General features: G+C 40.3%; 1 protein-coding gene across 4 annotated transcripts in view; it reads right to left on the reverse strand.

The window, feature by feature from the left end:
- LOC127637785 (GRAM domain-containing protein 4-like) overlaps nucleotides 1-25,142 on the reverse strand; it is a 108,353-nt gene that overhangs the window by 55,207 nt on the left and 28,004 nt on the right. For 3 of the 4 annotated variants that reach the window (XM_052119057.1, XM_052119056.1, XM_052119058.1), the window contains one exon: nucleotides 22,027-22,141. In XM_052119057.1, the coding sequence (XP_051975017.1) occupies nucleotides 22,027-22,141 (115 nt within the window). Of the gene's footprint in view, nucleotides 1-22,026; nucleotides 22,142-22,519; nucleotides 23,912-25,142 lie in introns of those variants that run through there. The other variant, XM_052119059.1, reaches the window with a different exon arrangement.

Below are 25,142 nucleotides of genomic sequence, written 5' to 3' on the forward strand. Positions count from 1 at the left end.
GCATTAATGAGAAATTTAACAGGTGTTCCTAATAATCCTTTAGGTGAGTGTGTGTGTGTATATATATATATATTATACATTCACTGAACAGGGTACCTTTTTCACAGTATTAAGTCACCGGTAGATGAAAAGTTAAACCTGAAGGGCAGCATTTGAATTACAAACACTTGAATCAAACCAATCCAAACAACACCACATTCACTGATTCAAGATGTCCTAATGGGATGGATGAGCCTGGTAGCTTCTACACAGTTTTTCAATGCGTGGTTTCATTTTAGTGAGAGTCAGGCGCATGTCACTTTCGATCTCCAGACGGGCCCGGTGCTTGGACTGAATTACTTTCAGTGTTGAAAATCCAGCTTCACACATGTAGGTTGTGGCAAATGGTAAAAGACTCTTTATTGCCTTCTCAAACAAAACAGGGTAGTCCTTTCTAACAGACATCCAAATCTCTGACAGAGGAAGGCAGGGGAACTTTGTTTTCATCCCTCCCTCGTTTGTAAAATCAATCAGTTGCTTTTTGGCCTGCTAGATCCAGATGAGTGCCAACACCCTGGTGCAAATGGGTTTCTAACAAAGTCCAGGTGGGTGTTGTTCAAATCAGGGAAATATTGTTTAAAATAGCCCTGAAGATGTGACAGGTGAGACTGGATTATGGGCATGATGTTGTCAGCAGTGGAGGAGATGCACTCCTGGTTATAGAGAGGAAACATTTCTGTAACTCTTTCAGTTTGCTTTGCCACAGAGATATTTTTTACGCCTTATCTTGTGCATTCAGTATGTGAACATTGTGCCCTTACATGCTCTGATTGAGGACACTGAGATGCTGGAAATCTGCCAGGTATGACAACTTCAGTATCCATGAGCCATCTTCAAAACAGTTGGCAAGCTCTGACTTTTCACCAGAGAGAAACTCCCTCAGCTGTTTGCGCAGTGTAAAGCTAATCTTTGTTTCAAGGGGTGTGATTTTATAGTTCACAGTCAGAATGTGATGCAAATCATCATCAATTCGTTTGGCCACAAGAGCCTCACAGTGAAGCATACAGTGTGTGGCAACAGCGTTGGGGGCTTACAACACTGCTGCGCTTACCGGTTATTGCGGCAGCACCATCATTACACACTCCAACACACCGAGACCAGTCTATTGAATTGACCGTCATAAATTGATCCATCATATTAAATATGTCCTGCCCTGTGGTTCTGCCTTCAAGGGGTCTACAAAAAAGAAGTTCCTTGATAAATTTGTCTTGCTTGAGGAAACGAATGTTGACCATACGCTGTGGTTGAATTGCAACATCAGTACTTTCATCCAACTGCAGTGCAAAATATTAGTTGGCTTGCACTTGTTGTTGTTGGACATGTAATCTATGAGTCTGCTCACTGTATTGTCCGACATAGGCACACAATCCACTTTTCGTGCTGCTTCCTCTCCAAATAACTTACTGACAATGTCTTTAGTAGCTGGTAATATAATGCTTCGCCAATCGTGTGTGGCTTCTTAGCAGGTGCGATGTGGAGTGATGCCAAATACGATGCCTTTAAACTTCTCTCAGGGACCGATGCTTGCTGCCAAAAAGTACTAATCTGCTGGGCCAAACACAACTCCTGATGTTTGAAATAGTTAGTGAACTTTCTTGCCTCATTGGGATGTTTCTGCTGTAGATGGCGTTTGAGCTTGGATGGTTTCATGCACTTATTGGAGAGAATCTCTTGACAGAGAACTCTAGACTCCCTGCTTTAACATACAGGTAAAACCAAACGTAATGTAAGATTTGTAATGTTTTATAGTTTTTTGTTTAGCATTTGCCAAGTCAGATTGACACAAACTGCTTGCAGGAGAGCGATTAATCAAAAGTCTTTCCATCGTTTGTAGACCATGTACTTAGCCGCTAATTGCTCTGTTCACCTTACTATAAGTGCAAAACCTAAATAGCGCAAAATATTTTGGGATAAACATGTTACAAGGAACCACTCTTATAAATCACAAAACTATATGTAGATTTGGTTATTAACATCTTTCAGTTAAAAAATCATTTATGTAAAAATTATTATCTTACTGTAAATATATATATATATATATATACAACATATAATGTAGACCCAAACGGACATATGACATGTTACAGTATATCTGCATCGCAGTTAATCACAGCCACTACAATGGTAAATTTCAAATATTAAATTGAAGTATTTGCATGACATGATATATGATGAGATATAAATGAATTATCGTAGCATTACATAATTAATATACATGAGCAAAGTTTATATGATTAATAATGTGTCTCCCCCACTTTTCAAATAATTCCTACACAACTGCCAGATGCTTACACGACTCATGTGGTTTAGTGATGTTTTCAACTATAGGCTACTGGAACTGTTGTTAAAAACCAATTCAGCACTTTGCTGTTGCAAAATTTGCGTTACGCATCCTGTACGCAGCCTAGAATTCGGCGCTCAGGGGTCTGGGATCGGTATAGATCTGAGTCTTAGGGAGTCTGTTATTGGTCTGGGTCTGAGTCTTAGGGTGCCTGGTATTAGTCTGGGTCTTGGAGGATCTGGTCTTGACAAAATAAAAAGTCACAGTCTAAGATCAACCTCCAAACTTTCTGTAAAGGGGTTAATGGAAAGGTGGAGGCGAGAACCGGCTTGAGAATATAAATAATATTTTAAGAAGTAACGTAAACAAAAAGACAAACACATAAAGGTGTCGGACAGCTGTCCGTAAATCTCTCTCTCTGTCGCACTGCCGTCTTCGGACAGCCCTTATCCCTCTTGAGGGCTAATTAGCCGGATTAGGGGTCGGGTGTGCAGAATCACAACCCGGCCCTGCCCTCCGCCCTCCTCCCTGTCACACTATCATAAATTCCTGCATGGAATTATTCTCCCCTCATCAATGCCTTATGTCTTGTTTGGGGGTTTGAGAGCCCCAGGTTGAGACGTGGTTGGCATATTGCTGTTCTGTGAGGTTTACTGTTTTTTCAAAGCAGTGAAGCTCTTGGTCCTCTGAGAGAAAACATAAGCTTTCTCTCTAAGTCAGTGGCAGCTTTTTAGAGCCTCAATAGCCCCCTGACTGAATGCAGCTGTCTCATGGTAACCTGAAAGGAAGAGAGTGGAGGAGAGAGTGTGGGTGTAGTAAAAAAGAGACAGTCTTAGAGTTTGGGAGGAACATAATCTGGGAATACTCTGAGAAATTACATTGGCACATCACTTCCGAATATAGCAGCAAACCCAGCAGGGTGAGACCAGTAAAGCCAGCAGGCTTCAGGTGACATTTGTCACTTTAATGAGTGGGGCGCTTCTAGGAGGGCAAAGGCTACTGAGTGCTTAGAAGTGTAATGAGAGTCATTTTAACACATCAAATTCTTTATACTGCCCCATTATCCTTTTCTGCTGTTTTATTCTCTTCAGTCTCTCTATTCTCTGCTTTAAAGAGTTGTGTATCAATGCTTGCCCACTCACTGGCCTAATTCTGTCACACTCTTTCTCTGATATTTTTATGGGCTGTCGTAGCTCCTGCCAGTGGCCCCACTAATTGTAAGTCAGAACCACAATGAGGGGGAAAATCAACCATATCAACTATAGAGGACTTTATAAAGAGAAAGTTCTGACTTCCAAATTGACAAGACTGTAATAAATGGGTTATTAGACACTCACCGGCCACTTTATTAGGTACACCTGTACATCTACTCATTCATGCGATTATCTAATGTCAGTTGGTGAATCCACCGGCCACCCCAAGAGCACCATTGCACCAATTACCGTTAAACGAGGCCCCCTTCGAAAGAATTGGTATGGACCTCGTCAGACCATTAAAGTGGAGGCAGAGAGACTCTGAGCCAGACACACACCCAGAAGCTGAACACTGCAAAACTGTTTGTTTAGAATTAAAAATTTGGCCTGACTGTTACCAATGAAGCTGTGTCTGCAAAGTGAAAAGCACCTTCTTGAGATCAACTTGTAGAATAAAATCACACTAATGAGGACTGCAACCCCAGCTCCAGCTTCTTTCTTACTGGAACCCTTTAAACATGCATATATGGCTCAGGAGCTTCAGTTCCCCATCAAAATTTGGAAAATATTTGATCTCAGTGATTTTGACCATGGCATGATTGTTGGTGCCAGACAGGCTGGTTTGAATATGTCTGTAACTGTTGATCTCCTGGGATTTTCACATGCAACATTTGTTCTGTGAGTGAAAATGGCTTGTTAATGACAAGGGTCAGAGGAGAATGGCCAGACTGGTCCCAGCTGACAGGAACGTGACAGTAACCCAAATAAACAAGACAGTTACAACAGTTCTATGCAGAAAAGCATTTCTGAACATACAACACATTGAACATTGAGGCGGATGGGCTACAGCAGCAAAAGACCCATCTGGGTACCACTACTGAACTGAGGCTGCAGTGGGCACAGGCTCACCAAAACTGGACAATAGATGATTGGAAAAACATTATCTGGTCTGACAAATCTGGATTTCTGCTGAGGTACGCAAATGGTAGGCCCGCAGCAGCCTAAGTTTTCTGTTCTTGGCTGACAGATGTGGAACCCAACGTGGTCTTCTGCTGTTGTAGCACAGCCACCTCATGGTTCGACATATTGTGCATTCTGAGATGTTATTCTGCTCACTACAATTGTACAGAGGGATTCTCTGAGTTACCGTAGACTTTCTGTCAGCTCGAATCAGTCTGGCCATTCTCTGTTGACCTCTCTCATGATCAATTTTTTGTCCACAGAACTGCCGCTCACTGGTTGTTTTTTGTTTTACGCACCATTCTCTATGCAAGTAATTTTTATTTGTATAGCACTTTTCACAACACACATCATTTCAAAGCAGCTTTACAGAAAATCATGCTTTAACACAAAAAGTTATATAGTAAAATAATAGTAATATAATGTAATATTAAGGTGGGCATTCTCCTCTGCTCTTCTCCCTGTACACTAACAGTTGCACCTCCAGTCACCAGTCCGTCAAGCTTCTGAAGTTTGCGGACGACACCTCCCTCATCGGACTCATCTCTGATGGTGACGAGTCCGCTTACAGGTGGCAGTTTGACCACCTGGTGACCTGGTGCAACCAAAACAACATTGAGCTCAACGCTCTAAAGACAGTGGAGATGGTTGTGGACTTCAGGAAGAACTCAGCCCCACCTGCACCTGCCCCCATCACCCTCTGCGACTTCACAATTGACACTGTGGAGTCTTTCCGCTTCCTGGGAACCATCATCTCCCAGGACCTCAAGTGGGAGCTGAACATCAGCGCCCTCATCAAGAAAGCACAACAGAGGATGTACTTCCTGCGGCAGCTGAAGAAATTCAACCTGCCAAAGACAATGATGGTGCACTTCTACACAGCCATCATCGAGTCCATCCTCACTTCACTATCTGGTACACTGCTACTACTGCCAAGGACAAGGGCAGACTGCGGCGTGTCATCCGGTCTGCAGAGAAGGTGACTGGCTGCAATCTGCCACCGCTCCAGGACCTGTACGCCTCCAGGACCCTGAAGCGTGCTGGAAAGATTGGGGCTGATCTCTCCCACCCTGGCCACAATCTCTTTGAATCACTCCCCTCTGGCAGAAGGCTGAGGTCCATCAGGACAAAAACCTCACGCCACAAGAACAGTTTCTTCCCATCCGCCACTTGCCTTATCAACAATGCCCGGTACCCACCCTGACACTCTCCACACTCCACCTCTGGCTCTACATTTCACTGCACTACTCTGCTCGCTTTTATTTTATACTTATTTTTAATTGATACTGCGTGGACATATTTATATTTATATTTATATTGCTTATATTTTAATTCTTGTTCATATATTTAGAGATTGTGTGAACGCACCTACAACACCACAACAAATTCCTTGTATGCGTAAAAAACGTACTTGGCAATAAAGCTTTTTCTGATTCTGATTTCTGATTCTGATAATATAGTCTTAAAGTCATAATAGTGCAGTAAAAAAATTAAATAAAAACATGATTGTAAACTGTGCCTTAAAATAAATAATAGAAAATAATTATATTAATATTTAGGCCCCCAGTGAGCAAGCTTAAGGCGACTGTGGCAAGGAACACAAAACTCCATAAGATGTATGTTAATGGAGAAAAATAACATTGGGAGAAACCAGGCTCACTGTGGGGGTCAATTCCTCTCTGGCTAAACAGCACGAACATAATGCCAATATTAGTTATTTATGTGACTAATACACTCTAGAGTCTGTTGCATGTGAAAATCCCAGGAGATCAGCAGTTACAGAAATACTCAAACAAGTTACTCAACAATCATGCCACGGTCGAATTCAATGAGAACAGATTTTTTCCCCACTCTGGTGGTTAGTGTGAACATTAACTGAAGCTTCTGACACATATCTGCATGATTTTATACATTACACTGCTGCCACATGATTGGCTGATTAGACAATCACATGAATAAGTAAAACTCCGTCCTCTCACTTTCAACTGCTTTTATTTTCAACAAACTTAACATGTAAATATTTGTGTGAACATAAAAATATTCAACAACAAAGACATAAACTGAACAAGTTTCACAGACATGTGACTAACAGAAATGGAATAATGGTCAAAATCAAAAGTAACAGTCAGTATCTGGTGTGGCATGTTGCTGTGAGAGGTTACCCCACTCTTCCACCAAAGCACTTGCAAGTTCATAGACATTTCTGGGGGAATGACCCTAGCTCTCACCCTCTGATCCAACACGTCCCAGAAGTGCTCAATGGGATTGAGATCTGGGCTCTTTGCTGGCCATGGCAGAACAATGACATTCCTGTCTTGCAGGAAATCACGCACATAACGATGGCTGGTGGCATTTTCATGCCAGGATGAGCCTGCAGGAAGGGTACCACATGAGGGAGGCGGTCTTCCCTGTAAAGCACAGCTTTGAGACTGCCTGCAATGACAACAAGCTCAGTCCGATGATGCTGTGTCACACCACCCCAGACCATGATGAACTCTCCACTTGCAAATCGATCCCGCTCCAGAGTACAGGCCTCTGTGTAATGCTCATTCCTTTGATGATAAACTCTAGTCTGACCATCACCTCTGGTGAAACAAAACCTCAACTCGTCAGTGAAGAGCACTATTTGCCAGTCCTGTCTGGTCCAGTGAAAGTGGGTTTGTGCCCATAGGCGACGTTGTTGCCAGTGATGTCTGGTAAGGACCTGTCTTACAACAGGCCTACAAGCCCTCAGTCCAGCCTCTCTCAGCCTATTGCGTACAGTCTGAGCACTGATAGAGGGATTGTGTGTTCCTGGTGTAACTCGGGCAGTTGTTGTTGCCATCCTGTACTTGTCAAGCAGGTGTGATATTCGGATGTACCGATCCTGTGCAAGTGTTGTTACACGTGGTCTGCCACTGCGAGGACGATCAGCTGTCCTTCTGTCTCCCTTCCTGTCTTAGGTGTCTGACAGTACAGATATTGCATATTGCTCTGGTCACATTGCAGTACTAATGCCTCCATACAGCATGCCTATGGCATGTTCACACAGATGAGCAGGGACCCTGGGCATCTTTCTTTTGGTATTTTTCAGAGTCAGTAGAAAGGTCTCTTTAGTGTGCTAAGTTTTTATAACTGTGACCTTAATTGCCTACCGTCTGTAAGCTGTTAGTGTCTTAACGACCGTTCCACAGGTGCATGTTCATTAATTGTTATGGTTCATTGAACAAGCACGGAAAACATTGTTTAAACGCTTTACAATAAAGATCTGTAAAGTTATTTGGATTTTTATCCGTTCCTCGAATCTGATTGGATGAGGCATTCCAAGAGTGCTGGTAAAGGAGTCATAAGAGCACTGGGAAGCCTTTGCATCACTGCTTGAGATCGCAACATTCTTGACCAGAGTAATGGGAGAGATTTTTATTAATTCAGGGAAATCACATATTTATGCCAAGACATATTGACAAATGACAGTCCTTTGTGTTGCGAGTGAGTTTCTGGTGAGAGATAGAATCGGTGTTGTCTGTCAGTGAGCGGATTCACATGAAGCTACCTTCATGTGCTAGCAGAGTTATCATACAAGTTTACTTGGAATATACAGTTAAGCATCACCTCAAGTCATAATTATGAATGGGAAATGCGGAGATAATTTTGATTCCTTAAATTTGCCAGATGATAGAGACTGACTCGTAATCATGCTGTATTGTCCATCTATCAGAACAGCTGTGATTACTGCGGCCTTGTGCCTACGAGTGAATCAGAGCCATGCTGATTGCTGGACATACAGCACTATTGCTCGTGTTATATTGTTTTATTATCCTTAACACAGACTAGTCAACTAGTTGTTCAAACAACCGACTGACTATTCGATTATGAAAATTGGTAGTTTTGCACATCCCTAGTAACTATGGTATTTTGGAAACTATGGTCATAGGAAATGTTTGTGGCCTGTTCTAATTTTGGTCAGTAAACTGAGATAAAAATGATGGGGGCTACACTGTAAATGCAGCAGGAAAAGAGAATAGTTAGCCTAATTTCAGAACAAAGTGGTGATAAGCACAGAGAATGAGAGTAAATAATGCAGGTAAAGGAAACCTAAGCAGTTATGTGTGTGTGTGTGTGTCTTCTATCGTTATGTAATGCTCATTTTCCCACAGAAGTTGTGAATATTGTTTATTTTCTCAAACCCTGTGCTCAGATAAAGTTTTTTGTATGAGGATGAGCTTCCGTGTACTTTGGTACAAGAATCTAAATATCAATGTGCGATTGTGATAAATATTTCAACCCTGAACAGGTTAGCTAGCATTTAGCATATTTTCAGATTGAATTGAAAAAACATCAAACAAATGTGATTGAATCAGCATTTTCATGAGTGTGTTTGGTGTATGGTGCTAGAGTCAAGGCCATGAACTCTAAATCTCATTACTAAACCCTGACTGACATAGCACTCTGACTTTGCAACACACATACATTGGCCCCAAAAAGTATTTAGACACTTAAGCCAAACAAAAATCACTGAATGTCATTACAAAATAAGCACTTTTCCAAGCCATTATTGAGTTTTAGTGGATGTTTGAAACCAGTTCTCTTCAAGTTCACACAAGTGTCCTATAAAGTAACCACAGGGATAGTTCATCACATAAACTATGGTCATGTTACACTAACTAAAGCTTAACAATGGGGTCAGAAAATGCTTGACAGATAAATATAGTTTTCTCCATTGATTGTAGCTTAGTTCTTCAGAATTTTTTTTTAATGTTTATTAAAAGTGAAGTTTGATAGGACCTTGGTTCTTCCTGGTTGTTGTATTAAAAGCGGTTTTCATTTTAAGCACACCAAATGCAATTAGCTGTTGTCCGTGCCATTTTTCAGATGTTTTCCTATGTAAACAAACTCTAGATGGGCCTCTTTAACCATTGTGCAGCTCTTTGATCCCTGCTGAAAACAAATGTCCCGTATTTATTTACACCGGTTTGATCGTACGCCTTTGAGCCCAGCCAAGTGTAATCACACCGTTATGATCGTCTGTGTGAAAGGGTATTATAAGTGTTTCTCCACAGATGACAACAAAGCATATCTATAATTTTGTGAACTGCTGTGTATGCCTTTCAAGCTATACAAAAAAGACAAACTAGCCTTAACAATAATTATCCCTGACAGCACATCACCCAGATGTCTTTTTGATTTGTGTGTTTACATCTGGAAAAAAGATGTCAAGTCAGCAGATGTCTTTAAGTCATACATGATTTAGAATTTGAATCTGATCTTCTTAAGATGTTTAGCAGATATTAATTAGATTTTGATGCTTTCTAGATGAAACACCACTTTCACTCCTTGTTAAAAGAGATTACTGAACTAAACAAAAAACATTCCTCCACTCCTTCAGTCGGTCAACAGATGCTGATCCTCGCTCATTCATGAACCTTCTCATTGAAACTCAAATGACTGACTGACTGGTTCAGTGATGGCCGTATTTGTTCATTGTGTCATATCAATGATTTGCTCTTTCACAGCCCGAACTGGAATGCTATTGGCTCTCATTATAGTCAATCTTTACAGTTGGGAAAAGCCACTAAGGCGGTCTCACGCTTAACAATAGTGCCATGTTGTACTAAATACAGGTGAAACTCGAAAAATTAGAATATCGTGCAAAAGTTCATTAATTTCAGTAATTAAACTTAAAAGGTGAAACTAATATATTATATAGACTCATTACAAGCAAAGTAAGATATTTCAAGCCTTTATTTGATATAATTTTGATGATTATGGCTTACAGCTTATGAAAACCCCAAATTCAGAATCTCAGAAAATTAGCATATTGTGAAAAGGTTCAGTATTGTAGGCTCAAAGTGTCACACTCTAATCAGCTAAACACCTGCAAAGGGTTCCTGAGCCTTTAAATGGTCTCTCAGTCTGGTTCAGTTGAATTCACAATCATGGGGAAGACTGCTGACCTGACAGTTGTGCAGAAAACCATCATTGACACCCTCCACAAGGAGGGAAAGCCTCAAAAGGTAACTGCAAAAGAAGTTGGATGTTCTCAAAGTGCTGTATCAAAGCACATTAATAGAAAGTTAAGTGGAAGGGAAAAGTGTGGAAGAAAAAGGTGCACAAGCAGCAGGGATGACTGTAGCCTGGAGAGGATTGTCAGGAAAAGGCCATTCAAATGTGTGGGGAGCTTCACAAGGAGTGGACTGAGGCTGGAGTTACTGCATCAAGAGCCACCACACACAGACGGGTCCTGGACATGGGCTTCAAATGTCAAACGTCTTACCTGGGCTAAAGAAAAAAAGAACTGGTCTGTTGCTCAGTGGTCCAAAGTCCTCTTTTCTGATGAGAGCAAATTTTGCATCTCATTTGGAAACCAAGGTCCCAGAGTCTGGAGGAAGAATGGAGAGGCACACAATCCAAGATGCTTGAAGTCCAGTGTGAAGTTTCCACAGTCTGTGTTGGTTTGGGGAGCCATGTCATCGGCTGCTGTTGGTCCACTGTGCTTTATTAAGTCCAGAGTCAACACAGCCGTCTACCGGGACATTTTAGAGCACTTCATGCTTCCTTCAGCAGACAAGCTTTATGGAGATGCTGACTTCATTTTCCAGCAGGACTTGGCACCTGCCCACACTGCCAAAAGTACCAAAACCTGGTTCAATGACCATGGTATTACTGTGCTTGATTGGCCAGCAAACTCGCCTGACCTGAACCCCATAGAGAATCTATGGGGCATTGCTAAGAGAAAGATGAGAGACATGAGACCAAACAATGCAGAAGAGCTGAAGGCCGCTATTGAAGCATCTTGGTCTTCCATAACACCTCAGCAGTGCCACAGGCTGATAGCATCCATGCCACGCCGCATTGAGGCAGTAATTAATGCAAAAGGGGCCCAAACCAAGTACTGAGTACATATGCATGATTATACTTTTCAGAGGGCCGACATTTCTGTATTTAAAATCCTTTTTTTTTATTGATTTCATGTAATATTCTAATTTTCTGAGACTCTGACTTTGGGGTTTTCATAAGCTGTAAGCCATAATCATCAAAATTATATCAAATAAAGGCTTGAAATATCTTACTTTGCTTGTAATGAGTCTATATAATATATTAGTTTCACCTTTTAAGTTGAATTACTGAAATTAATGAACTTTTGCACGATATTCTAATTTTTCGAGTTTCACCTGTAGTGTCTAGCAAAGCCTATGCAAGTCGACACATGAGCCAACAGTGTCATAAAAGCACAACAAAATGACGTGGTTGCTACAGAAATTAATATTTTTTAATCACACTAAGCTTTTATTGGTTAGGTTTAGGTTTAAGGATTAGGGTAGGGCGGTAGGCTCTGTTGATTCTGTTTATTTCACCACAGTCACATAATTTCCATGAGATCAGGCAGGACAACTCTCCTTCTAAAATTTTTACACCTTTTGTGTAATACATTATATACTTTTTTCCTAATATAGACCTGGAATATTACGGTAAGTAAATATGTTTCTTTACACTGAAAATTCTATCGAAGGTGAAATATTCATGAGAAATGTTATTACACAAAGTTCACAATAGTGACTGTGACAAAATACAATCTAGTAGCATTCTAGAAGCTATCGGAGATGTGCGTAAGAGGAAATACCTGTGATATCGGCACCAGTGACTTGTGGTGAAAGTTAATGCAGTTAAATGGGTCAAAGCTAAAAAAAAAAAACAGGAACACACTGGATACACACACACACACACACACACACACACACACACACACACACACTTAAAATAGACTCTTAGACACACGTGGAAATAATGTCAGCAGAAGGTTAAATCCAGCCTCTACACAAACACACTCCTGTCAATAGTCCCTGTATGGTGGAGCACAGCACTAGCACCGTCAAGGTTATGGGCTTGATTCCAACACACAAAAAAACTAAAAATGTATCTGTCAAATGCATTCATGTAATAACCCTACACACACTCTACATACAGCATTAATGAACAGAAAAAAGTGTTAAAGGGATAGCTCACACAAAAATGAAAAATCTCTCATCATTAAGTTACCCTCCTGTCATTCTAAACTTAGATGATTTTCTTTCTTATGCGGAACACAAAAGAAGATATTTTGTAGAATGTTCACTCTAATCTATTTCATCCAAAGAAAGTGAATGGTGATTTATATTGTCTGAAAGGACATAAATGCACCATATAAGTATTATAGAAGTAGTCCATACAACTTCTTGTGCAATATTGCGAGTCTGCTGAAGCCATGTGATAGCTTTGTGTAAGGAATAGACCGAAACGTAAGGTATTCACTGAAAAACTCATCTGCACTTACGTTCAATTAAAAAACGCTGCCTTTAGATGTGTTGTGGCATGGATGCCAAGTGCCATTGGTTCCCATCTTGATGTGGCAAGCCTGAATATATGCAACCACAAATGAAATTTCGGCATTGGGCTATAGGCCACATGTAATTTAGATTTTTTTTTGTCCAATTTGGAGCTTGACAGTATAACAGACTGATCTCACAGTGAAATCGAAAAAAATTGGTTGACTTTTCTTTAGCTAAAATCGGTCTATGCTAACCGAAATTCGTAACACTTCCCCAATGGGCAAAGCGGTAAGTGTAACTGGGCAGATGGCCATGTGTGAGCTCCATTTTCCAAGTGAAATGTCCATAGAGGGGCACCAAAAGCGAGTTGTGAAGCAAGTTTCTTTTCAGCTGTACAGGCTGTAATACAGTAAAGAGGAATGCATATATTTTAGAAACTGAATCCCCAAACCCAAACCTAACCATCAATGGAGTAAAAATGTTATGTTAGAGGAAAGAAATGCAACCTCCAAAACACGCTAGTCACTGATGCAATTGCAATTACTTCCTGGTTAAATGAACACAAATTGCTTTCGGTCACGCCACATGGGAAGGTAAACATGCAGGAGCTGATGCAAAAATGTCAAATGGAAGATTTGTCAGTGAGTCGGCATAATATGGCTGATCCTAGGGTAATGGTCTCTCGGATCTAATTTTCTGTTCCACAGAAGAAAGAAAGTCAAATGGGTTTAACAACATAAGGCAAGTAAATGATGAAAATAATTTTAAATTTTGTGTGAACTATCCCTTTAAGAAAGGATACACAAAATAATATAAACATAGATAGATTAGACAAAGAGAGAGAAAGACTGGTGCTCCAGCTCTTGAAGGAAACATATCAGAGGTCATACTGTAAGCCCTGTGTTTCCTGGGTAACAAAGAGTCCTGATGCTCTAGCAACTCCACCTCATAAACCCTTTCCTGTTTAATTTTTTTTATTTCTCTCTCCCCATTCATTTAACACCAGCTCATGTCTCACTGCAGTGTGTGAGTGACAGTGGCATGTTTTGGGTTATGTAACAGTGTTTTTTATGCAGTCATTCACTAATGATGTTCAGTTACTGTTCTAGAAGCCATTCTCAAAATGCACGGAGTTAGTCGAGCATTTACTGTAGCTATGATGGAAACAATAATCAGATCAACATCACAAACACACGTTTACTGAGTCATCCAAACTGGGACATCCCATAGCAATATACCATCTCACTGGCTGTTAGAAACATCATCACATTCAACATTGACACACACACACCATGTACTGAGAGCAATTGAACACAAATGAGGAACTACTATTATCATTATTATCATGAATATTATAATTTTTTATTATTATTATTATTATTATTATTATTATTAGATTTCATATATTATTATTATAAATTATTTAATATTATTTAATATGGGTCTACTTACCATACTACATTGTAAAACAAACCCTGGATAACATCAAACATACACATCTCAAATAACAATATAATCGCTTGGTACTTAAGGAAGGATGGCAGAGGAGCTCGGGGAGTCTATATTCAGATATCCCACACAGTTTCTGTGTGTAGTTTTCTCTAGCCAGAAGACCCACACAGAAAACATTGTGTGTAGTTTCCACTCTACCAGCTCATCAATTTGAATTTCTTATGTTTGGTAAATGTTTGAATGGAATGCAACTTTAATTACATTATTATTATGCTAGGTTCACTTATAGCTTTGAGTTTGATTTAATAATTGAATTGGATTCTTTGAATGTATTACAATTACCTGGTAAAATAAATGTTCATTACGATTCATTCTGAAGGACTGTTTTCTAGTATATTTCTTATTAACTACTAATATATGGTCAGAGTTGGCTTAACTAAGATACTTCAGAAGTAAACCATTAGTTAAGTATGTACTAAAAGGCTAAACATCCAACCGAGAATCTATAATATAACTTAGCCAAGTAGAATTAAACGGGAATACTAAGAGTAGGACAGAGAATCTGTAAAACAGAACTTAATTGACTTGGGCTAAACGATGAGTCGAGAATCTATACTGAACTTAAATAAGACTAAATGGATAAAGCTGAGAACCTACACTCACCTAAAGGATTATTAGGAACACCTGTTCAATTTCTCATTAATGCAATTATCTAATCAACCAATCACATGGCAGTTGCTTCAATGCATTTAGGGGTGTGGTCCAGGTCAAGACAATCTCCTGAACTCCAAACTGAATGTCAGAATGGGAAAGAAAGGTGATTTAAGCAATGTTGAGCGTGGCATGGTTGTTGGTGCCAGACGGGCCGGTCTGAGTATTTCACAATCTGCTCAGTTACTGGGATTTTCACGCACAACCATTTCTAGGGTTTACAAAGAATGGTGTGAAAAGGAAAAACATCCAGTATGCGGCAGTCCTGTGGGCGAAAATGCCTTGTTGATGCTAGAGGTCAGAGGAGAATGGGCTGACTGATTCAAGCTGATAGAAGAGCAACTTTGCCTGAAATAACCACTGTTACAACCGAGGTATGCAGCAAAGCATTTGTGAAGCCACAACACGCACAACCTTGAGGCGGATGGGCTACAACAGCAGAAGACCCTACCGGGTACCACTCATCTCCACTACAAATAGGAAAAAGAGGCTACAATTTGCAAGAGCTCACCAAAATTGGACAGTTGAAGACTGGAAAAATGTTGCCTGGTCTGATGAGTCTCGATTTCTGTTGAGACATTCAGATGGTAGAGTCAGAATTTGGCGTAAACAGAATGAGAACATGGATCCATCATGCCTTGTTACCACTGTGCAGGCTGGTGGTGGTGGTGTAATGGTGTGGGGGATGTTTTCTTGGCACACTTTAGGCACCTTAGTGCCAATTGGGCATCGTTTAAATGCCACGGCCTACCTGAGCATTGTTTCTGACCATGTCCATCCCTTTATGGCCACCATGTACCCATCCTCTGATGGCTACTTCCAGCAGGATAATGCACCATGTCACAAAGCTCGAATCATTTCAAATTGGTTTCTTGAACATGACAATGAGTTCACTGAACTAAAATGGCCCCCACAGTCACCAGATCTCAACCCAATAGAACATCTTTGGGATGTGGTGGAACGGGAGCTTCGTGCCCTGGATGAGCATCCCACAAATCTCCATCAACTGCAAGATGCTATCCTATCAATATGGGCCAACATTTCTAAAGAATGCTTTCAGCACCTTTTTGAATCAATGCCACATAGAATTAAGGCAGTTCTGAAGGCAAAAGGGGTCAAACACAGTATTAGTATGGTGTTCCTAATAATCCTTTAGGTGAGTGTATAAGGACTTAGTCTAAAACGTACTAATATCTGAAACTGAGTTTGTAGTTAAAGGACCTGCATCCAGCCGGCACAGCCGAATAACACTGAAATAACAAATGCAGTCTAGAAGAGAGAGTTACCAAGAATAATAAGATACAAAACTTAAATTCAGAGCATTGATACATCAATGAGGTTTTTCATAATTGCAGTCAGATGAAATAAAGAAAAGAATAAATGATAAGATTAATAAAACATGGAACTCAAATCAAATAATCAAAGTATTATTTAATGTGCACGATAAGACACGCAGGAGGACCTTCAGCCACACTATTGGATGCCGCCATTGGACCAATAGTTGGACCTTACGATACCAATGTTATAATACATAATGAAAAGTATTAAAGTAAGTTAAACTCATCAACAAAAATGAAAGTTAACTGTTATGCCGATGATGATAACCAACTTTATATTTCTTCGAAACCCAAATTAACAGCGTATCAATGAAATCAATGATTGGATGGCCAGAAATGTCCTTCTACTCAATTCTGACAAAACAGTGATACTAATTATTGGACCAAAAACTTCTAAAAATAGGCTGATAAAATATCATTTGACTCTCGATGGATGTACTGTTACATCATCTTCAACAGCGAAGAACTTATGTGTTATACAGTATTTGACCAATCCAGGGCTCGACATAAATGCTTGTAACTAACATTAACGAAGACTAATAAATGCTGTAAAATATTGTTCATTGTTTGTGCATGATAGCTAATGCATTATCTAATATTAATGAATGGAACATTATTGTAAATTCTTTCATTGCATTTATGTTGTACCTGTCTGACTTTCTATTGTCCGTGGAACTCAAAAGGAGATGTTAGGGAGAATGTTAATCTCAATCCACTTTTATTTTATGGAAAAAAAGATGCAGTGATATTGAATCGTGACTGTGACTAACATTTAGCCAAAAATCTAATGTTATGCTCCTCAGTAGAGAGAAATTCATACAGGCTTGAGGGTGAGTAATGATTTACCATCTTTCTGCACTGTGTTCTTCATCCCTGTAATGGATGATGATGGAGGCTTATCTTTTCTTTCTTTTGTTTTTGTCTCCAGACAAGTAAAACATTTTTATTGAATGACCAATTTACTTGTCTGAAGGACAAGCACATGACAATGCTTAATGTCAAGCCCTGCAATCTGTCCTTTGAAAATCAAATTACCAATGTTTGTAGAACAGCATTTTTCCACCTAAGAAATATTGCTAAATTAAGGCACATGCTCTCTGTTGCTGATGTTGAAAAACTTATTCATCCATTCATTACCACAAGACTACATTATTGTAATGCATTACTGAGAGTATGTCCAGCAAGTTCAATAAATAAACTTCAATTGGTTCAAAATGCAGCAGCCAGAGTCCTAACAAGAACCAAGAGATATGATCATATTAGCCCCATTTTATCTTTATTACATTAGCTACTTGTTAAATTCCGTATTAATTTTAAAATTCGGTTAACTACGTACAAAGCTTTGAATGGTCTAGCTCTGCAGTACTTAAGTGACCTTCTACCACGCTATATTCCATCACGTTCATTAAGATCGCAAAATTCTGGCCTGTTAATAATTCCTAGAATATCAAAATCCACAAAGTAGGTAGATCCATTTCATATTTATCTCTTAACTACGGAATAGTCTCCCCAACACTCTTCGGGACACAGACACACTCACTGAGTTTAAGTCTAGACTAAAGACTCCTCTATTTAGCCAGACATACACCTAATTTATCCTACAACCCACAATTAGGCTGCTTTAGTTGGGTCTGCTGGAACCAGAAATATTTATCATAATCTATAACTCTGCAAAAAATGTTATGGCATCTACACTAATATTATTAGGAGCCAAGCACTGAAAGTGTGTAGGCACCTAATGTAATCGTTAGTGTTCTTTTTATTATTATTAACTTATTATCAATTATTATTATTATTATTATCATTAACAATTAATTTGATGGCACAGTGCCTGAATGGTATTTAGGCTCTCGGAAAGGCTTTGCGTATTGACATGAAACTTTATTTGTGTCATCATGACCGCACCTTCACCACACTAGATCTATTTGTTGACAGCGCCACCTGTTTGTCAAAAGTAATAAGCTTTTATGTCCCATTGCAATTGATAATGATAATATTCATAGTTTTTCAACCATTTTGCCTAAAATCTTGACCAGGTTGCTTTATTTACTTATTTTGTGCCATTGTTGTGCCAATAATGGTTGATGTGCTTGGCCCCTTATTTGCCTCCTGCAGCTATATTTCTATTTGTTTCCCTGTCTCAACATCCTGAGGTTACTAGAGCCGGCCAGATGCACCTGCTTGGTGCTGGAGTCCACTGCTAAATGTCTTTGAGTGATGATGACTAAATCCAGACAGTGCCAGCGAGACATCATTTCAGACTATTACGATGGACTTCAGGGGATGAACTGGTGCCAACTCAAACCATAAGGCATGGGATACTTCATATGCCACTGCCTGAACCTTGGATTTAGGATAGACCCCACCGAACCTTACCGAAATGACCTGCCGGTTAAACTGTGATGCACCTCATTGATCTCTGCCTGCATCATCTTTGGTTATTTATGGACTACACTCTTGAAATGGAATACATAGACTATTAATTAATTGCCAACAAAAGCCTTCATCAGCCATCTAACAAAGTACAATGCATCTACGTGAACTTCTGCAGTTATTAAAGGATGAACTTCAAAGACATTAGTCATTAATCTTACAGTTCATACATTAGTCATTAATCTTACAGTTCATGTTTAAACACTGACCCTTAACACTTACTTAGTTTACTCATTTTAAACCATGACTAGCAATATACATAAGTAATATTCATGATGTTAGTCAGAGGGGAACTGTTTTTATTTTAATTTAATAAAAAATAAAACGAAAAGACGCATAATGACGACATAGTTCTCAAAAATATAAATGTCTAGAAAACAATTATTAATATAATCCAATAATCCAGCATGTTGGGGATTCCTCAGTTTGATCTTGATTCCTCAGCGTGAACAGAATTAGCTGAACGCCGACAAAATTAAATGTTTTACAAACTGGTTAATTTGCTCTTAAACGCATTCTATTTAAACTTGAGATTATTCACTATATTCACAACATATGTAATATGACAACCTCTGCACAGATGAAAGCAAACGAACAGGTGAATCTGAACTAAGTTATGCGCTAGTAAGAATGCATAAATTGCGTTTCTTTCATAAAACGCGCCACAAAATACTAAACTGGCAAAAACATGGAAAATGAATAACAGTTCCTAAAGTATGTAGAATTTAGAATATTAGTATGAAATGAAATAGGTGCCATTGGGACTTGAACTTTAATTTTAGGACTCGATTTGAACATGTTAACTTGAACTTGAAATTCTATTAAATTTAATTAAATTCATTAAATGTTTATTTTTTAAGCAAATTCATTATTTGGCTTTCTTCCGCTTGAAGATATGCAAAGCCTGAAATTCATTTCTGAAAATGGGGAGGGGGGGCACTTTTTTCTATTCTAACCATATAAAATGATGCTGCTATCCATTTACGTTATAATTTAAACAATTAATTCAATTTGGAAAATGACATATTTCAATAATTACAAAATTACATGATCTATACATTGCATTTGAGCATTGTTCCTGAAAATTGTTTTTTTTTTTTTTTCATTTACATAATTCCAATTTTTTGGGCTTTTAAATGAACATACCCTACAAAAGAGTAGATGACAACGTTTCTCCAGATTTGGAATGAGGAGCTTAAAATTTTTTTAGCAACATTAGCAACAAAATAATGCAAAAATAAACATTTAACACTGATAAATTAGTCAAAGATATGATTCAAAAAATTAAAAGTGGTTAATGTAAAATTATTATTTTATCATTAATAATGTTTTATTTAACATCAAGGCTATTCATCCGGATATTATTATTGTTAATATTATTATTAATTACATTGTAGCATTTGGGTTGCATTATATATTGTGTTCTATCAGACCTGATTACCTTAATAAATATATAACATCTATCTGTCCCACACTTTTGACTTCTACCCGGTGAGGAGGATTTTCAGGCAGATAAGGTAAGGTCAGGACCCCCCCTATCTGAGGGTTGTCCCCCCCCTAAAATATCATTAAAATATGTTTATTGTAAATAATATAATGATATATTCTTAAAATAATCGTTTAAGAAATAAAATAATACAAATGCAAATGGGGCAACAACAAAAAAACCCTTGGTGTCCCCTTCAAAAATTGCTCTTGAGAATTGTTATGTTTATTGTCCCCCCCAACATTTTGATGAAATTTTCGCCCCTGCTCACTAGGTCAGTATATTTTGAAGAAAAAGACAGAACAGTTACTTAATTCAGAGTAGGACACTAAACTGATGCTGATTGTGAGAAGCACAGTGCCCATCTGTGCGCGTTTATGGCACGAGTATCCGCCACTGACTTGGTGACATCTGCACAACGGACGGCACAAAACAAAAAATGTTCAGCAAACATTCAAATGAAGATCGCGATGTATGTATTTGGACTAGGCCAATATCAGATTTTATTAATAAAACAACAGGAACTCTTTGAAGGGGAATTTTTTGCCACCATATTTAAATTTCAGGGGGCAAAAAAGTGCGGGAATTTCCCTCTATGCACTATGAACATGGAACTTACGGGAATGATTAAAATTGTGCACTATACCCGCAAAAAATAAGTTTATAGATTCTATGGGTGCTGTCAGTGATATACACAGTAGCTATTGCAAGTGAACAGGCATTTCATGTCATAGCTGTAACTATATTGTGTATTTAAGCAGAAGTACGTGATCTACATGCCAGATCACTCCATTCAGCATGGGTTAAAAGACAGACACCAGCAGGGCGATAAAACGATCTTGATATTTAGCGCAATAGAAAAAAATCCACAAAATCGATGATAAGCTTTTGAGTAATAAGCCTGTGTTAAAATCTAGATGATCAGGTGCGTGTCACTAAAAACGCAAGCAGTTCGGCTTTCTCAGACTGTATGAAGTTGCTAACGTTAGCTGCCTTGCTAATGATTAGGCTACGGTAGTCCGGGTCTGGACCCCGGATAGATTCCATCCAGACGGCAAGATATCATGATGGCGGTTGCGCCCTCTCATCGTCTCTAGTGAGCAGCGCAACAAAACAACAGTGCTGTGTACAGTAGATCTGGTCTTTCTGCACTGTATTCTTGAATATTTCTCTCTTGCACCAAACATGCTTAATTTATGCCCTATCCCGGACTGTATGCATTGCATCTTTTCCCCGCATGCGAGTAGAAATGAGGCGCCACATAAGTTAACGTGGTTTTCTTCTACATTTAGATTTATTTATCAGCATGTTATGAGCCTTTAATAATAATCAAATAGATTTCCGTTCTAATTTTGTGAAATAATCAAATGTCATTATCTCTGGCATGGATGACAATACAATTACTAGTTTGTAGTCTAGTCTTTGTCACTTTGTCCATTTAGACTTTTACATTTTCTAAATGTTCTCTCAGGGGGTACCCCTGAACCCCCATACAGTATCATTCCTCAGTCACAAGGGCTTCTATGCCCCCATACTTGCTATCTGAATGTAACAAAATATAAAAGAATTTGAATGTAAAAATAATATGCTGTCATTATGCTTCAAAACAAACAGATATTTTAACATTCATATCCAACTGCACTTGATTGATAAACTCTATAAATATTTTGGTAGAAGATCCCTCAGACACCACTGCTTTGGCCATCTCTGGGCCCCAGAAATGTAGACTATTTTGGATTTTTTTTTCTTCCTTTCTTCTGCCAACTTGGAAATCCAGAAAAATTGCAAATGTGTATTGTGATAAATATTGATATCGAACTGTATGAAAAAGAATATTGTGAATACTCACGCAGGAAGTGCTTCTCCAGTAAGGCAATTTCCAAATGACCTTTCACCTCGTTGAGACGTTCTGATTCGCTCCTCAGATCTTGCATGACAGCAAGGTTAAGAGTCCCTGAACCAGCCTGGAAAGACAAATTTGTTATAGATAGGGATAGGCATTACACATCCTTTAGTCTCAAAATCTTTTGATATTCACAAAACACTTCACTCACAAAAAACTAGAAAATAACTCAATTTTGACAAAATTTGTAGTTGCTGCGTTTGCCTTTGCACAACAGTATTATTGTGGTAGATTACAGATCAACATGCTCCTAAATGCTATGTAAAAACAAAATGATCCAATTGATTGGATCTTCCTGTCCAATTGATTGGTTCCAAGCCAGAAAAGGCTGCAATGTCGACCACACCTGGTTATGCGAGACAACACATCCCAAACGAAGACACACACACAAACACACACACATATATGCACACACACTCATCTCAGAGAAGTGACTTACAGAATGCCAGTCCTCTGTATGCTGTCGTCCTCCTGTTTTAGTTTGCTACCCAAATATGAATGTCAATCTGGAGGCCAACGTCAGTGCTGAGCGTGGACTGAAACATTCTGACTCACAACATGCACCCCTGACTCCATCTCGCCATACACACAGGCCGAAAGACGCAAGATTCACAGAAAGCCTAACCGCAATGAGAGACAGCCAGAGAAAGTAGGTGAGTGAGAGATTAGGAGAGGGAAGCACTGCAATCTATAAGCAGAGGTGTCTCTTTAAGAGGCCAATGCGACTGACAGTGCAGACATGCTCTCTCTCTCACAAACACGCACATGCTCGGTCTCAGACACACACTGCAGCAAACCTTTGACGGTAGCATGCTGCGTGCGCCTAGCAATTTATGGCATGTTGAAAAAGGGAAAACAAAAAGGGAAATAGGAGAGCAAAATAGGGATGTGTGCAGCAGAGAAAGTGCAGCTGAGAGTCCTGTAGAAAATGTTCTCATTCATTTTTAAGCAAAGAACCAAAATATAGCAAAAAGCAAACACAGCCACAAGGCAGCATGTTCTGCCAGCTTTGATTGGCAAGAGTGTTTACATATGAATTTTCTCAACAAAGGAGTTCATAGACCATCTGTGTCTTGTACTTCATTCGACACAAAGCAACACTGATTAGTCAAAAGAAACAGAGAAGTCAAAAGAGTCATTGGCACAGCACGAGGGAGGGTTAAAGTCAAAGAGCGTCCTGTAGGGGGAGTGACCGCAGGCGACCGGCTCAATAAATGCGCTATTCAGGTTCAATCGAACTCCTGCTTGTACTCAACAGTGAAAAATTATTTCATTACCTCTGGCCTTTAAAAAGTCATTAGTACATGAATCAAAATGTATTGCCATGACGACGCAGTCTAAATGACACAGATACAACCTGATTATCTGTGAGCAATCAGGCAAGATATCTGACCAGACCTATGTTGACTTTACATATGACATGTTCAGAATGGAAAAATAGCTTACTGCTAACTGAATGCTGCGCAGTATACATTGCATACTGCCTACATTTTATTAAAATACTATAAACGAATTAATATAAACTAAATAAACTAATATACTAATTATAAACAGAAAACAAAAACACGGAAGAGTTAACAGACGGGGTAATATAGACAGGAAACAGGCATCCACATACATCAACGATCGACAGGGGAATGGAGAACAAACAGGGTTTATATACACTGGAGACATAATGATGACAAACTACAATCAGGTGAGCACAATGACACAGGGCTGGCAGTGATGAGGGCCGGGGATCATGGGAAGTGTAGTTCTTTGAACAAGGACAAGTGAAACCCAGGGCAGACAACAAGGGAATCGTGACATAACCCCCCCTCAAAGGAGTGGCTTCCAGACGCTCCTCAAAAAAGGAAGAAAAAAAAAGGGAATACCCCAAAAAAAAAAAAAAGCATCCAAGGAGTGGGGGGCAAACAGACAGACCAAGGGAACACAAGGGGTAAACAGACAGACCAAGGGAACACGGGGGGCAAACAGACAGACCAAGGGATCACAAGGGGCAAACAGACAGTCAAAAAGGGACACAAGACAGGCAGTCCCAGGGGGCACAGAGAGCAGACAGGCAGTCCAAGGAGGCACAGGGGGCAGACAGGCAGCCCAAGGAGGCACCGGGGGCAGACAGGCAGTCCAAGGAGGCACAGGGGGCAGACTGGAAGTCCAAGGAGGCACAGGGGGCAAACAGTCAGTCCAGGGTGGCCACAAGAGGACTGGATCAGGTGGTCTGGGAGCTGGCCACAGAGAAAAGACAGGTTCAGAAGGCCTGGGAGGCGGCCTCAGGACCACAGCCCTGGGGAACTCCGAGGGCAGAGCCGAGGTAGGCGGGGCCATGGACTGCTTAAGAGACCACATCGTAGAAGGTTCCAGAGGCGGAGCTGAGGGAGGTTCTGGAGGCTCAGGAGGCGGAGCTGAGGGAGGCTTGGGAGGCTCAGGAGACGGAGCTGTGGGAGGCTCAGGAGACGGAGCCGTGGGAGGCTCAGGAGGCAGAGCTGAAGGAGGCTCTGGAGGCTCAGGAGGCGGAGCTGAGGGAGGCTCAGGAGACAGAGCTGTGGGAGACTCAGGAGGTGGAGCTGAGGGAGTCTCAGGAGGCGGAGCCGAGGGAGGCGGAACCATGGAAAGCTCTGGAGGTTCAGGGGCGGAGCCGTGGGAGGCTCAGGAGGTGGAGCTGAGGGAGGCTCAGGAGGCTCAGCCGAGGAAGGCTCTGAAGGCGGAGCCGAGGGAGGTGGCGCCGTAGGAGGATCTAGAGGCGGAGACCTGGAAGGCTCTGGAGGTGGAGCTGAGGGAGGTGGCACCGTAGGCGGCTCTAGAGGCGGCGGCCTGGAAGGCTCTGGAGGTGGAGCCGAGGGAGGTGGTGCCGTAGGAGGTTCCAGAGGCGAAGGCCTGGAGGGCTCTGGAGGTGGAGACGAGAGAGACGGAACCATGGAAAGCTCTGGAGGTTCAGGGGGCGGAGCCATGGGAGGCTCTAGAGGCGAAGACCTGGAAGGCTCTGGAGGTGGAGCCATAGGAGGCTCTGGAGGCAGAGCCAAGGGAGATGGCGCCGTAGGAGGCTCTAGAGGTGAAGACCT

Source organism: Xyrauchen texanus, chromosome 45 (assembly GCF_025860055.1).
Source record: "Xyrauchen texanus isolate HMW12.3.18 chromosome 45, RBS_HiC_50CHRs, whole genome shotgun sequence".
Classification (NCBI taxonomy): Eukaryota; Metazoa; Chordata; class Actinopteri; order Cypriniformes; family Catostomidae; genus Xyrauchen; species Xyrauchen texanus.